The following is a 15,314-nucleotide window of genomic DNA, read 5'->3' as shown; positions in this document are numbered from 1 at the left end:
GCACCCTCGATGAGTCATGCTGCTCCACCTCTAATGTTAGCCCGTACGGATTACTGTTTATGGCTTCGAGGAATAATTTTATGTTCGGTTCTACTTTCCAAAATATAATAATGTCATCAATGTAACGTTTGTACAACAAGATGCTGGGCAAGTATCGCGGTAGGATATTGTTTTCCAATCTCCTAATTACCATTTCGCACAAATCACTCGAGAGCGGGCTGCCCATCGGGACTCCTTTGCCTTGCATGTACGTGATCCCTTTAAATTGGAAAAGAGAGCCATAGCATAACAAATGGGCTAGTTCGAGAATATGTTGGTGCATTGTGTTGTCCTCAACTATCGAAAACAGAAAGTCCCTTAGTTCGCAAAAACAACGTGGTAGTTCTATCGACGGAAACAACGATCTGAAGTCTAAGACTGTAGCACAAGCTGGTTTTGCTATCTTCTTCAATTTTTCTACAAGTTCTGCTGGGTTGTTTATATTGAATTGGTATCCTTCCAGGTGCGGGATGAGCAAGTTATGAGTAAAAGATTCTAAAATACGTGTGGGGGCCTTAGTCTTGTCCACCACTGGTCTGAGTTGCTGTGCTTTTTTGTGAATGCAAATAACCACGGTATCTCTGGAGCATCAACTATTATATTTCCCATTTTCATTCTCTTGGCCAGGCTTGTTTGACCCGCGATTGTAATTTATCTATATAAACCCCTTGCACTTCCGTACATCGAGTCATGCTAATGTACAGTCAAACCTGTTTTTATGCACTCTTTTTATGTGCGATTTTTATTTGTGCGATTTTTTTAATGCGAATTTTTAATTTGTGCGGTATAGTTGGCGACTAGTCTCGTGCGATTCGTCATGTCTTGCATTGACTTATTATAGCTAAATAAACTTATTATAGCATAAATGCACTTATTATAGTAATATTATTGCATGAATATGCGAAAAATGAAATAATTTACTTTTTAAGTCAACAAAACACCACTTGGACAAAAATATGTAAAACAGACGATAGACCAGACGATGCAGTCAAGTGCTGACATCTGTTGTCAATAAATTCTATTTCGTACGGTTTTGAGTTATTTTCTATGTGAGACTTTTTTTATGCGGTCCCTGTTGACCGCATAAAAAAAAAATATTTTTTAATTGTGTTGCGAAAACTATTATTTACAGCCATTCATAAAGTTTTGTGAGATTTTTTTTTTATGCGTTTTTTTTTTTTAATGCGGTCCCTATCCCCCGCATAAAAACAGGTTTGACTGTATTCTTCTAAGCCTTTTTCATACGTATCCCACTTCATCACTACTAACAGTTTATCCTTGTCGGCTCTAGCCATAGTGATGTTGTTGCGTTTTATCCATTTTATGGTTCGTCTTAGTTGTTCTTGGAAGTGATAAACCTCTTTCGTTTCTTTGGATTTTCTTATTTTAAAAGCCGCCATCCATCTATAGTACTCTTTTTGGTTCTCCGTGAGCCCTTTCAAGAGAATCTCTAAGTCCGGGATGTAAGATAAGGCTGCTCGGTTCATTGGAGGTTTAGGCGCGTATGAAGGTCCAAATGATAACACATGCTTGGCAAAGTCAGGAACCTGAATATCGTCCCAAATCACAAATGGACATTTATTAATTTTTGATTCAATGGGAATCTGAAACTTGAATATCCAGTTTATCTTCCTATCGTATTTTTGTCTCAGATTACTGCTCAATCTTTGCTGGATTTTGGATAATTTGGCATTTTCGACAGTCAAGGATCTTGGGTTTTGTGCAAATAACGCATCTTCGGTTGCTATAAGCCTTGCCAGGTAGGAATATAGTGATTTCCTAGTGCTTTTAATGGCTCTATTTAAGCACATCCATCGTACTTTATTGAGGAGTTGTTCATTTCCGGGTGGAAGATGTATACGATAAATGGACATGGGAAACACCCCAATCCGTTTACATTTATGAAGAAATTCTAGTTTGGCCCTTGCCTTCATTAGGCTTATCATTAGTTTTCGATATTCATTAGCCGGCATCGCTATGTAAATATATAATCTCTCTATGCACCGGAACTTGTAATAATAAAATAAACGTTTCTAACCTTTTACCCGGTGTCGTTCTATTTTTAGAATCGTTCTATTTACAGAATCGCAAACGTTTTCACAGCCCCTCCTGGGCTCTTCTTCAGGCTTCGTCGAATAGGCCGTTAACAAAGGAGCACGAGTCAGACATACACCATGGTAGATACACTACGGCCCTGGTGACGTACACGTCGGAAGAGGAGATAACGGCGGACCTGCATGCGGCAAAAATCATTATACCCAGCTATAACCCACAGCAATTGAAATGGCTAGAAGCCATGGAGATATTTAAGGCTGGATTACATAGTACCTGCGTTAATCATAAGGAGGAAATGATCCTATCGAGCGCATGGCAGGTTGTGCTAGAAAACAGTGTTTAAAGGGAGGAGCATCGAGCATGCGCAGTACAAATATCCAGCTGCTGCACGTGCTAATATTCCGAAAAAATTCAAATTGAATATTTATTCGAATGTTAACGGCCTATTCGACGAAGCCTGAAGAAGAGCCCAGGAGGGGCTGTGAAAACGTTTGCGATTCTGTAAATAGAACGATTGTAAAAATAGAACGACACCGGGTAAAAGGTTAGAAGCGTTTATTTTAGTAATACTCACAAATAATTTCTTCTGATATGCTGTCGCCAGCACACTGTTTTTCAGTTATCCAAAGCAAAAGCAATTTCTCAACGTGATCTAATGTCTCCAATCTCTGTTTAGAAATTGATTTAACCCCTTTCGCAACGTTAGCAGATTTAATAATGTCTTTATTTTTCATGATTGTCGATATCGTCGTTCTTGGAATTCGGTATGCAACAGTTAAATCTCGAACACGCGTGCCACCTTCATATTTCTCAATAATCTCTTTTTTCAGTTCCATTGTGATTCTAGTCATTTTTTTTATTTTTCTGTTGCTTTTCATTTGCCTTTTTGAAATTCATGATTAATAAAAATAATAAAGTTTTACTTACAAATTAAAATTAGAAGAAATTTAACAAAGTTATAGACTGTGGCACCGCAGATGTCTAGTCTGGTCTAGTACACCGATAGTGCTACTTGTTCATAGATGGTGCATATAATTGAATTAAGTCGTATACCGAATAAAAGTCATATACCGAGCAAAATTTGTTTCGTCCAAACAGGACGTATTCTGAATTGGACATATTCTAAAGCAGACATATACTGAGGTACCACTGTAGTTTCCCCAGCTCTACCATGCTCCACTGGAGAACAACATTACAACTTAACCTTCCATAACACTCACATAAAAACAAATCAAATACACATCAAGTGAGGAATTTTTCAAGGAGATTCCTTGAGTCTTCTTTGGTTCTGCTTTGCACTTAACTCTTTATCTAATACATTGAACAAAACACAATATGGTTATAATATCAGACACAACAAAACAACACTGCTTACATTATCACACCTCGTACATGGACGATATCAAACTTTATGCATCCATACAGAGACAGCTTCATTATCTCTTTCAAACTACACACACACATACTATACAATATACATTATGGAGTGTGGGTCTAGACCAGGGGGTCACCAAACTTTTTCACAGTGGGCCACATAACTGAGAGAATGACAGAGTACAGACAACATAACCATTTTGTTCAATATAGTATACTGAATACACAAAAAGTAAAGACAACCAATATATTTATTTACCAATACACAAACACGATTGCTGCAGCAAGCTCATAATTACTTTTCTTAGAAACTTCATTGCAGGTTCTTACACAAAAAGCACTCTGATATCCAAAGACATAAAAAGTCGTCAAATTTTTTATTTCACTGATTTTCCTAAATATTAAATTACTGCCATATGCAGAAATCAGATTGGACCAATTTTGGCATTTTTACTTTCTACGTAGAAAAAATTAAAATAAGTGTAAGTTTATCTACAACCTATGATATTTCTATATAAATAATTATATTTTAGTTCTATCTTGAGGAAACCGTGTTTTGTATTTTCGTTTCTTTTCTTTTCTTTCGAAGACACAATGTAGTGACGTAAACTTAAACACTGGGCGAATTTTTCATCCTTTTTATTCGGTTGGAACGCTTTTTTATTACATAACGCGTTTCGGGCCGATGCCCCTCTTCAGCCAACTTCTAAATCCTGGTAAGAGCTTGTATACCGTTAAAAGCTGGTCCGTACCTCATTCGGTAGTTTAGACGGATGTAATAGTCCAAGGGTACGAATCTTTTATCCTTTGTTGGTATTTGTTGTCTTGGTATTGGGCCATGTTCTTCTCTTAGGTGATGATATTCGCCGTTTCAATTTTACGGACCAGCTTTTAACGGTACGGACCAGCTTTTAACGGTATACAAGCTCTTACCAGGATTTAGAAGTTGGCTGAAGAGGGGCATCGGCCCAAAACGCGTTATGTAATAAAAAAGCGTTCCAACCGAATAAAAAGGATGAAAAATTCGCCCAGTGTTTAAGTTTACGTCACTACATTGTGTCTTCGAAAGAAAAGAAAAGAAACGGAATTATATTTTAGTTCATTTGTGGCACAGTGTGGCAGTGGGCTGCATGAACTGACCTCGTGGGCTGGATCTGGCTCATAGGCCATAGTTTGGTGACCCCTGGTCTAGACAAATGGAAAACACTACACATCAAAAAAGGAGTTCTGAAGAAAGAAGACTGTGCACTCAGAAGTGGAGATATTATCAAATCCATGGAAGAGGGCGAGTTTTACGTATGTTTTGGATTCCAACAGGCCAAACTTACAGAATATGCACAGATAAAATGAAGATTAACACTCAAATATCAGAACAGACTACATGCAGTACTAAAAATGCACCTAAATGTGAAACATACTATTAAAACTATTAATACATGTCATCCCTGTACTCACTTATTCTTTTGGAATTATACAGTGGACACACACACAGATCTTGAGCTCCAGAACTCCAAAGGAAAACAAGAACACTTACAAAGCATAGAAAATATCACCCAAAATCATCTGTAGAAAGACTAGCCCTTTGTAAAGAAGGTGGCCATGGCCTTATTAATATAGTTAACCTTCATTATAAACAAATTCAGATACTGCAGGAGTTTTTCCACAAAAAACAAGAAACAAACATCAAGATTACATAATGCTATAACTCTGCAGACAGTAACCATACACCCTTAAACTTACACTCTGAGCATCTGAACATAGCTCAACACACAAATAACACAAACACCACTAAACAATCATGGGTCCAAAAGGCACTTCATGGCAGGTATGCCTATGACCTAGCTTAGGACTAGGTTGACAAATTGCATCAACTAATCTCTAAGGGCTGTCTGTTTGGAGAGACTGAGGGATTTATGATTACCATTCAAGGTCAGGTCATAAACACTAAAAACTACAGAAAACACATTTTGAAGGATACATCACTCACAAATGACTCTTGCAGAAAATGCCACATTCTGCCAGAAACAATACAACATATAACCTCTGGTTACAAAAGCTAGCACGCAAACACAGATTAATAAATGCCCAGGTACTGTACCATACTACAAATATACTTCACAGGCAGTATTAGTTATTAGTAAATGACACACACAAAATATACTATGACAGAGCCATAAACACAGATAAAACAATTCATAGTGTTAAAACAATTCTATTGGTGTTATACCACATACACTACACAAAAGTCAAAAAACATTAAACCTTAATTAATAACAACATATACATGGCACTACAAAAAGCTACAATATTGAACACACGTCACATTGTTAGGAAGTTTCTAGATGTTGACATATATACCAATAACATAAAAGCTTAATGTAACACTTGTTTGGATAGCTATGCCCTGACTTTAGTCTGGGATAGCACATGGAACCAGTATCAGCTGATCATAACATTTGTAAAAAAAAAAAAGAAAAAATATTGTAAACATATTATATATATATATATAATATGTTTACAATAATCTTTTATTAAAACTATATAATATTAATAGTTTTAAGTTTTAATATTATATATATATAATACTTTCTTCCACGAAAAACCTTGACAATCCAGTGTGTTTATACAACTGCTAACGTTTTCAACCCCTTCGGGGTCTTCATCAGGCACAGCACAAAGGTAGTTTCAAATGCCCGTGAATGGAACCAAGAAACCAAAGCGAGTTCTATTCCAATTTTTGAAATCAAAGAAATTGGAAGATAAAAATGGAACATTATGCACGAGCTATTATCTATTATCTACGCCTGTGTACTATTTACGTTCGCCGCTCTTTAAATTTAAAACAAATTAATGCAATATTAAGTTATTTGTGGGTGTGGACTTCCCTCATAGCAAAATTTCCAGGCTTGCGAGATGTTGATTGCATCCTTGTAGTTGATGCACGTGTTGTGCAAACCCGCTTTATATATCTCTATGGTCTCCAGCGTTCTGAGTTGGTCCGTGTGTTGCGACATTCTGATTATACGGGCATTTTGGAGGTCGGCAGTGATTCCCTGCTGTGTGGCATACGTTGCCAGTGTGGTAGATAGTTTATTGTTGGCAATGTCGTACCTGCTCTCGGAGGCGCTGATGGAGGGAGCGTTTGGTCGAACTCACGTAGACGAGACTTCTATTAAATCTGTCATCCCACAGGGGAACCTCATATACGTCCGGTGCGTGTTTCATGTCCAAATTGTCCTTCCCATTTCGAAGTAAGCTGTATACTGACCGCGGTCTCCTGTAAGTTATTTTATTTCGGGTGCTGGATGCGATTTCTCTGTATATCGCATCTAAATGGTGGTTGTACTCAACTATTTTTCTTGCACTAATATCGGCAGATCTTACCCCGGCTTGTAGGTTGTTACGAGTATTTCCCCGTGCGTACTTGCGTGCCATGTTGTACACTATGTTCCTATCATAACCGTGTTGAGATGCCACTTCCTGGATACGGCCTAGCTCGGCCACTGTGTCTTCATATTTCGAGTTGTGCGTGAACGCGCGCTTAATTAGTGCACTAAAAGCCGCTATCTTATACGAATATGGATCCTCAGAGGAAGCTGGGATGAACAGAGGTACATGGCATTGTTTGTAAAATACTTTATGCGTGATCTTATTATCCCTTATTTGAATGTCCAAGTCGAGGAAATGTGCGGAGATGTTGCTTTTTTGTTCCAATTTAACGCTTAGCCCATACTCGTTGGTGTTCATTGCATTGATAAACCCATTTATGTCTGGTTCAGCCTTCCATATGATAAGGATGTCATCTACATACCTCCTGTAGAGGAGGATGTTGGTAAGGAATGACGGGATGATTTGTTGTTCAAGTCTCCTGATCACTAGCTCGCATAAGTCACCCGATAGTGGGCTACCCATGGGGACACCTCGTTTTTGTACGTATGTTTTGTTATTAAACCGGAAAAAGGATGAGTAACAGAGGATATGCGCCAATTCTAGTATCTGTTTGCGGTGTGTATAGGCGTGTGGTCAGGCTAGTAATATATCCCTGATCTCGCAAAAGCACGGCTGTATTTTAATGGACGGGAACAGTGATACAAAATCAAGAACGGTGATACACGTTGATTCTGTAGTGGTAAGAACCCTCAATGACTCCACCAGTTCGATCGGATTCCTGATAGCCCAAGGGTACGCCCTCATTTGGTCACACACAAGTTTGTGTATGGCTGATTCTAAAGCCCTGGTGGGGGATCTGGCCTTGTCTAGGACTGGTCTGAGAGAGGGTAGGTCCTTATGAGTTTTGGCAAAGGCGAACAGCCTTGGCACGTCAGGGGACGCCACAACCGCCCTACGCAAGCCCCACTCCCCAGCTAACTTGGTTTGTGTGAAACGTTTCACCCTTGCCTGTAACCTTTGGAGGTATCCATCTTCCGCGTTTTCACAGTCAGTGTCATTGATGTATCGTTGCATCATAGCCTCGTATGTGCATCTCTTCATTAGTACCAGGGACTTGCTTTTGTCAGCTCTGAGGATAACATTGTTTTGTTGCCTTAACCATTTCCTGGATGCATGTATAAGGCTCCAGAACCCGTCATCTTGCCTCCTCTTGTTGTTTTCGCTTATCTTGATCACCACTTTCCACCTGTAATATTCCTTTTGGACCTCTGGGAGCCCGGTAATCAGGTGTTCCACATCAGGCATAACTTTTTCTGGTTGTATGATATGATCTCCAGGTGCATACAGCGGTCCGTGTTTTAGTGCACGAGTAAGGTACGAAGGGGGGGAAATATTGTCCCAGCAGACCAGCGAGAGATTCTGTGACATCTTCTTAGGCTTCTGTTTACCAATAATCCACCTCAATTTCTTTCGATATCGTTCTGAAAGGCTTCTTTGTAGAATTTCTTGATACAGCGCTACCTTCCTGTTTAGCTCGATTAACATTGCAGGATTTTGTCTATGCATAATATTCTCTAGGTTAATCAGATTTTTGAGTTTGGAGAAAACATTTTTTCTTACTGATCTTATGGCTTTTCTCAAGCATAATTCACGGAGCTTCGGTAACAGCGATTCACATCCCATCGGGAGTCTGATTCGGAACATCGACATAGGGTATACGTTTCTGTTCCTGCACTCTATAAAAAAACTCCAATTTGCCCGAATCAGACTCCCGATGGGATGTGAATCGCTGTTACCGAAGCTCCGTGAATTATGCTTGAGAAAAGCCATAAGATCAGTAAGAAAAAATGTTTTCTCCAAACTCAAAAATCTGATTAACCTAGAGAATATTATGCATAGACAAAATCCTGCAATGTTAATCGAGCTAAACAGGAAAGTAGCGCTGTATCAAGAAATTCTACAAAGAAGCCTTTCAGAACGATATCGAAAGAAATTGAGGTGGATTATTGGTAAACAGAAGCCTAAGAAGATGTCACAGAATCTCTCGCTGGTCTGCTGGGACAATATTTCCCCCCCTTCGTACCTTACTCGTGCACTAAAACACGGACCGCTGTATGCACCTGGAGATCATATCATACAACCAGAAAAAGTTATGCCTGATGTGGAACACCTGATTACCGGGCTCCCAGAGGTCCAAAAGGAATATTACAGGTGGAAAGTGGTGATCAAGATAAGCGAAAACAACAAGAGGAGGCAAGATGACGGGTTCTGGAGCCTTATACATGCATCCAGGAAATGGTTAAGGCAACAAAACAATGTTATCCTCAGAGCTGACAAAAGCAAGTCCCTGGTACTAATGAAGAGATGCACATACGAGGCTATGATGCAACGATACATCAATGACACTGACTGTGAAAACGCGGAAGATGGATACCTCCAAAGGTTACAGGCAAGGGTGAAACGTTTCACACAAACCAAGTTAGCTGGGGAGTGGGGCTTGCGTAGGGCGGTTGTGGCGTCCCCTGACGTGCCAAGGCTGTTCGCCTTTGCCAAAACTCATAAGGACCTACCCTCTCTCAGACCAGTCCTAGACAAGGCCAGATCCCCCACCAGGGCTTTAGAATCAGCCATACACAAACTTGTGTGTGACCAAATGAGGGCGTACCCTTGGGCTATCAGGAATCCGATCGAACTGGTGGAGTCATTGAGGGTTCTTACCACTACAGAATCAACGTGTATCACTGTTCCCGTCCATTAAAATACAGCCGTGCTTTTGCGAGATCAGGGATATATTACTAGCCTGACCACACGCCTATACACACCGCAAACAGATACTAGAATTGGCGCATATCCTCTGTTACTCATCCTTTTTCCGGTTTAATAACAAAACATACGTACAAAAACGAGGTGTCCCCATGGGTAGCCCACTATCGGGTGACTTATGCGAGCTAGTGATCAGGAGACTTGAACAACAAATCATCCCGTCATTCCTTACCAACATCCTCCTCTACAGGAGGTATGTAGATGACATCCTTATCATATGGAAGGCTGAACCAGACATAAATGGGTTTATCAATGCAATGAACACCAACGAGTATGGGCTAAGCGTTAAATTGGAACAAAAAAGCAACATCTCCGCACATTTCCTCGACTTGGACATTCAAATAAGGGATAATAAGATCACGCATAAAGTATTTTACAAACAATGCCATGTACCTCTGTTCATCCCAGCTTCCTCTGAGGATCCATATTCGTATAAGATAGCGGCTTTTAGTGCACTAATTAAGCGCGCGTTCACGCACAACTCGAAATATGAAGACACAGTGGCCGAGCTAGGCCGTATCCAGGAAGTGGCATCTCAACACGGTTATGATAGGAACATAGTGTACAACATGGCACGCAAGTACGCACGGGGAAATACTCGTAACAACCTACAAGCCGGGGTAAGATCTGCCGATATTAGTGCAAGAAAAATAGTTGAGTACAACCACCATTTAGATGCGATATACAGAGAAATCGCATCCAGCACCCGAAATAAAATAACTTACAGGAGACCGCGGTCAGTATACAGCTTACTTCGAAATGGGAAGGACAATTTGGACATGAAACACGCACCGGGCGTATATGAGGTTCCCCTGTGGGATGACAGATTTAATAGAAGTCTGGTCTACGTGAGTTCGACCAAACGCTCCCTCCATCAGCGCCTCCGAGAGCACAGGTACGACATTGCCAACAATAAACTATCTACCACACTGGCAACGTATGCCACACAGCAGGGAATCACTGCCGACCTCCAAAATGCCCGTATAATCAGAATGTCGCAACACACGGACCAACTCAGAACGCTGGAGACCATAGAGATATATAAAGCGGGTTTGCACAACACGTGCATCAACTACAAGGATGCAATCAACATCTCGCAAGCCTGGAAATTTTGCTATGAGGGAAGTCCACACCCACAAATAACTTAATATTGCATTAATTTGTTTTAAATTTAAAGAGCGGCGAACGTAAATAGTACACAGGCGTAGATAATAGATAATAGCTCGTGCATAATGTTCCATTTTTATCTTCCAATTTCTTTGATTTCAAAAATTGGAATAGAACTCGCTTTGGTTTCTTGGTTCCATTCACGGGCATTTGAAACTACCTTTGTGCTGTGCCTGATGAAGACCCCGAAGGGGTTGAAAACGTTAGCAGTTGTATAAACACACTGGATTGTCAAGATTTTTCGTGGAAGAAAGAATTATAATTCATCCAGTCTACAGTAAGAAGTATAGTTGATATATATAATAAATATATATATTTATTATAATGTTTAATTACAATAACATTTTCTAAGGTAACAGTAGAGTTACCTGTAGTCTTCTTTCTGAAGGCTATTTGGGAAATTCTTTAGACTATGGGAGATTGCAACTTCACATATAAGATTTGGGGTAACTTTTTTTTCCCTGTTTTTTGGAAAAGTTGCATCTTATATGCTGTAAAATATGATAACTATCTACATACATCAAGGAACACCGGGGATGTAAACAACACTTTCCGGAACTTTTTACCGGTGTTAGACGCAAATCGAAAAATTTCCGTTAACGTTTTCGAACTTGGAAGTTCTTCTTCAAACGGTAAAAAACGAGGAACGACACGGACCTTTAATCGCCATCTACTCGCACCGTATGCGCATGTCTGAACAGCTGCATCGTGAAGCATTCGATTTTGGTTTAAAAATAACTCGTTTGATTATTCGTTCTGCGTTTCTCGTTTTTTACCGTCTGAAGAAGAACTTCCAAGTTTGAAAACGTTAACGGAAATTTTTCGATTTGCATCTAACACCGGTAAAAGGTTCCGGAAAGTGTTGTTTAAATATGATAACTATTATTTGGATATATTTTAAAAGTATTAATATATAATTTAGCAATTAGGTAGTATATGAGTATCAAAATTTATCAATAGAAAATATAGAACACTGATATTATGTTATTTGTTTTGTTATTTCTATAATTTTATCTCAGTACATATGAGTACTGAGAGAAAATGGTCAGTTAAAATTTGACAAAGCAGGGCTAAAACAGCCACAGAAATGCACAAAAATTTTAAAAAAATTAGTTTTAGTGGACAATTTTTCAAGTCAGTTTTGACTTGTAATATTAAAAATAGTCAAATTGGAAAAGATATGCTAATTTATGCATCAAATGTGGTAGGTGCAAATCATGTATGTGTATTGAGGAATTTTTAATTTTGTCATATGTGAAGACATTATTTACTTTTTGCCATCAATGCCAATTCTGTTGCTATGCCATTGCTCATGAATTTTGAGTGCAATTTGAAAAAATAACTTTTACAAGAATTTCAATTTACAAAATTATGAATCTGTTTTTAGAGTTTTATAGTAAGCAATATAAAATTTTATATATATATTACTAGCAGATAAGCCCAGCATTGCTCAGGCAAAAAGTAATGATAGTGATGATAGTAATGATAAGATTATTAAACTATAGCCGATCTTACCCGTTTTCACAAGGTGCAAGAATTAGGTCCCCTCTTCTGAGACTAATTACAAAATTTTTAGATAGGTTTAAAAATATGTTTGATTTCCTGCAAAAACACAAAAAACGCATCTAAAATAGTACAACAGAAGCCAAGTTCTTCAGGGTAATCCTTAACCCTCTCCCTCTCCCCCATGGGGTGGAATTTCCAAAAATTCCTTCTTAGTGTGCATTCTCATTATGTACCCTAACTGTGTACAAAATTTCAACTTTTAACTCCTAACTGTTTGGGCTCTGCACTTATTATTATTATTATGTTGGGTTTGGTGAGTTAAACCCAGTTGACACCAGTGGCTGTATACTATGCCAGACCAGAATCAAGGTATAGCAACCAAAACAAAACAAAAATTAAAAAAGTGTGTCAGTGTGTGTGTCTATATTCAGGAATTTCCTAACAATATGACATGTATTCAATATAGTGGCCTTCTGTAGTGTGATATATGTGTTGCTATTCAATTGTAGTGTGCCCAGGCTTTTGTGTAGTGTGTGTGGTATCATACCTGTAGAGGAGAGAACGACAGGTACAATAGGCACTTTATCCATACTCCACAGATATGTTATTTCCTGGGCGAGTTCTGTATACTTGCTGATTTTTTCAGTGCATGTGTTTTGAATATTGTGAGTGTTTGGAATGGATATATCTATAATGTATGTGATTTTATTGTGTTTGTCAATGAGTGTGATGTCTGGTCTGTTGTGGTAAATTGTTTTATCTGTGATTATGGTTCTGTCATAGTACATTTTGTGCATGTGGGATGTATTTGTAGTATAGTTTGTGGATGTCTACTAATTTGTGTTTCTTTGCAAGCTCTTGGTGTATTATATTTGCTACTTGATTATGTCTATGTAAATAATCTGTCTGTGCCAAGAGCTTGCAACCAGAAGTGATGTGTTGTATGGTTTCTGTCAAGATGTGACATTTTCTGCATGTGTCATTTGTTAGTGTTGTATCTTTGAGTATGTGTTTTCTGTAGTTTTTAGTAGTTATGACCTGATCCTGTATGGCAATCATCAATCCTTCTGTCTCCCCAAAGAGGCATCCCAAGCTAACCGGCTGTTTGACACAGTTTTGTCAACAAAATCCTGGGCCAGATCGTAGGGATGTCTGCCATGGAGTGCCTTTTGAATCCATGATTGCTTTATGGTGTATATGCTTTTTATTATTATTATTATCAACCCATTTTGATTATATTATGAGATTTGGAATATATCTATATTAAATACTATTATTTTGCTAATACAGAAATTTAAATCGAATATAATTTATTTAAGGTATCCTATTGTGGACAATGTTGATAAATCAATAATGCATTCCCTGGGAGACTCTTATTCTTCTTTCAACGATTTTATATCAGAAAATAATAAATGCGAATTTTCTACCAAATCGAGCGATACTAATGGTTCTTTAATGCAGTTTGTTTATAACAAATATAAAACTGTTGCAGTAAGTTAGACTTTAAGTATTAAAATTAAATTTCTAAACTTTTTTTATATTAAAATAAATTCTCTTTTAATATTATTAGATGACTGCTCACATCAGTTGTTGTAATTATCCTCCTCCATCAGATCTTCCATTGTTGTGGATGGAAAATTTAGAACCCCTTTTATCTTTTATTGAAAAAGCACATCAAGGTTAGTTTTATTTACATTTGAAAAAAATTTTTGTCTTATCTTTTTACATTTGAAATTTAAATGTGAATATTTTATCTGAATTTGTATATCACAATATGATTCTTTCAGGAATAATATAATAATATATGCTTGCATACAAAAATTAAGGATAATTTTTAATTCAAAAAAATGTCAAACTACATCACTAGTATCTACGCTTAAACAGTTCCATGTTTGTTTCCAAACAATTCTGTATAATTGCTGTGTTCATTGGATGTGTGGTGACACTGTAGTCATGTCAAGAGACAGTTTAACACATTATAGCCAGACATTGTGTAGCTGCAGAACAGCATGTTAGTTTTTCTTTTTCATGAAGTAAAAGTTGTTTGAATTAGACAAATATGGCTAAAGAACTAGTATCAACAATGTTATGTGACGAAGTATCATTGGGTGGCTCAAGGCAGGACAAACTCGAACAACAGTCTCCCATGCTTTATATGTCCCACAAAATGTCATTTCAAGGGTCTGGCAGAGGTTCTGATGGTATGAAAATATCAGCTGATCCTTCAGCAGCAAATGCCCTAGTATTACAATGCCATGATAAGCTTGTTTTTTTTTCGTTCCTAAATGCAACGAGCAACCTTGCTAGGAGTCTTAGATTAGTCACAGGAATGAGTGTTTCCAGGTTTACTATATAAAAATGATTGCTTTAAGTGGAACTGTACTCCTAGAGGCCTGCAGGATACATTCTGTTAACCACAACTGTCCATTTAGCATGCTGCAGAGAACATTGAGCTTCAGTCCAGGTTCAGTATTTAGGTTATGAACTTAGGAGAGCTTTGGCATACCTCAAATATTGTTTCTCAGTCTTGTGTTTAGCATGGAGCCATTGTATTGCATATGCCGACGTAAGGATAACCATCTATCAACTATCTTATTAACTCTTGTCTACAGCACCATAAATTGACACTATGGCATAGGTCGTGTGTGACATTATGTTAACAACAGTGTAATTTTTTGATCTATCCTGCTTCTTTTCATGTCACAAATTAAACCAGAGGTGCCAAAGACAGACTTTCTGTGTGCAGTAAAAGGGGAAACCATTGACACAAAAAAAAAATTAAAATTTGTTTATTTGAACTTCAAAATGTTTTTTAAAAAGTATTTATGATAGCAAATAAAATTATCAGACCATCTGCAATACAGTCATTATGCATGTGTTAATAATAGGTACAGAACTTATAATTATCCAAATATTTTAAATTTTTGAGTTGGCCCTATTTGGGTACTTCTGGATCTGCC

The 15,314-nt window shown here is 38.0% G+C and overlaps 1 protein-coding gene across 1 annotated transcript in view; it reads left to right on the top strand.

Moving 5' to 3' along the window:
• The window catches only part of LOC136983806 (carboxypeptidase D-like), a 148,248-nt gene that overhangs the window by 94,664 nt on the left and 38,270 nt on the right, over positions 1–15,314 (top strand). The window contains exons 13-14 of the mRNA XM_067280663.1: positions 13,674–13,845; positions 13,925–14,033. Of these exons, the coding sequence (XP_067136764.1) occupies positions 13,674–13,845; positions 13,925–14,033 (281 nt within the window). The remainder of the gene's footprint in view (positions 1–13,673; positions 13,846–13,924; positions 14,034–15,314) is intronic.

This window comes from Centruroides vittatus, unplaced genomic scaffold (genome assembly GCF_030686945.1).
Source record: "Centruroides vittatus isolate TY-2023 unplaced genomic scaffold, ASM3068694v2 contig_89, whole genome shotgun sequence".
Lineage (NCBI taxonomy): Eukaryota > Metazoa > Arthropoda > Arachnida > Scorpiones > Buthidae > Centruroides > Centruroides vittatus.
Note: the sequence above shows the minus strand (reverse complement) of the source record. Positions and strands in the feature narration are given on the sequence as shown.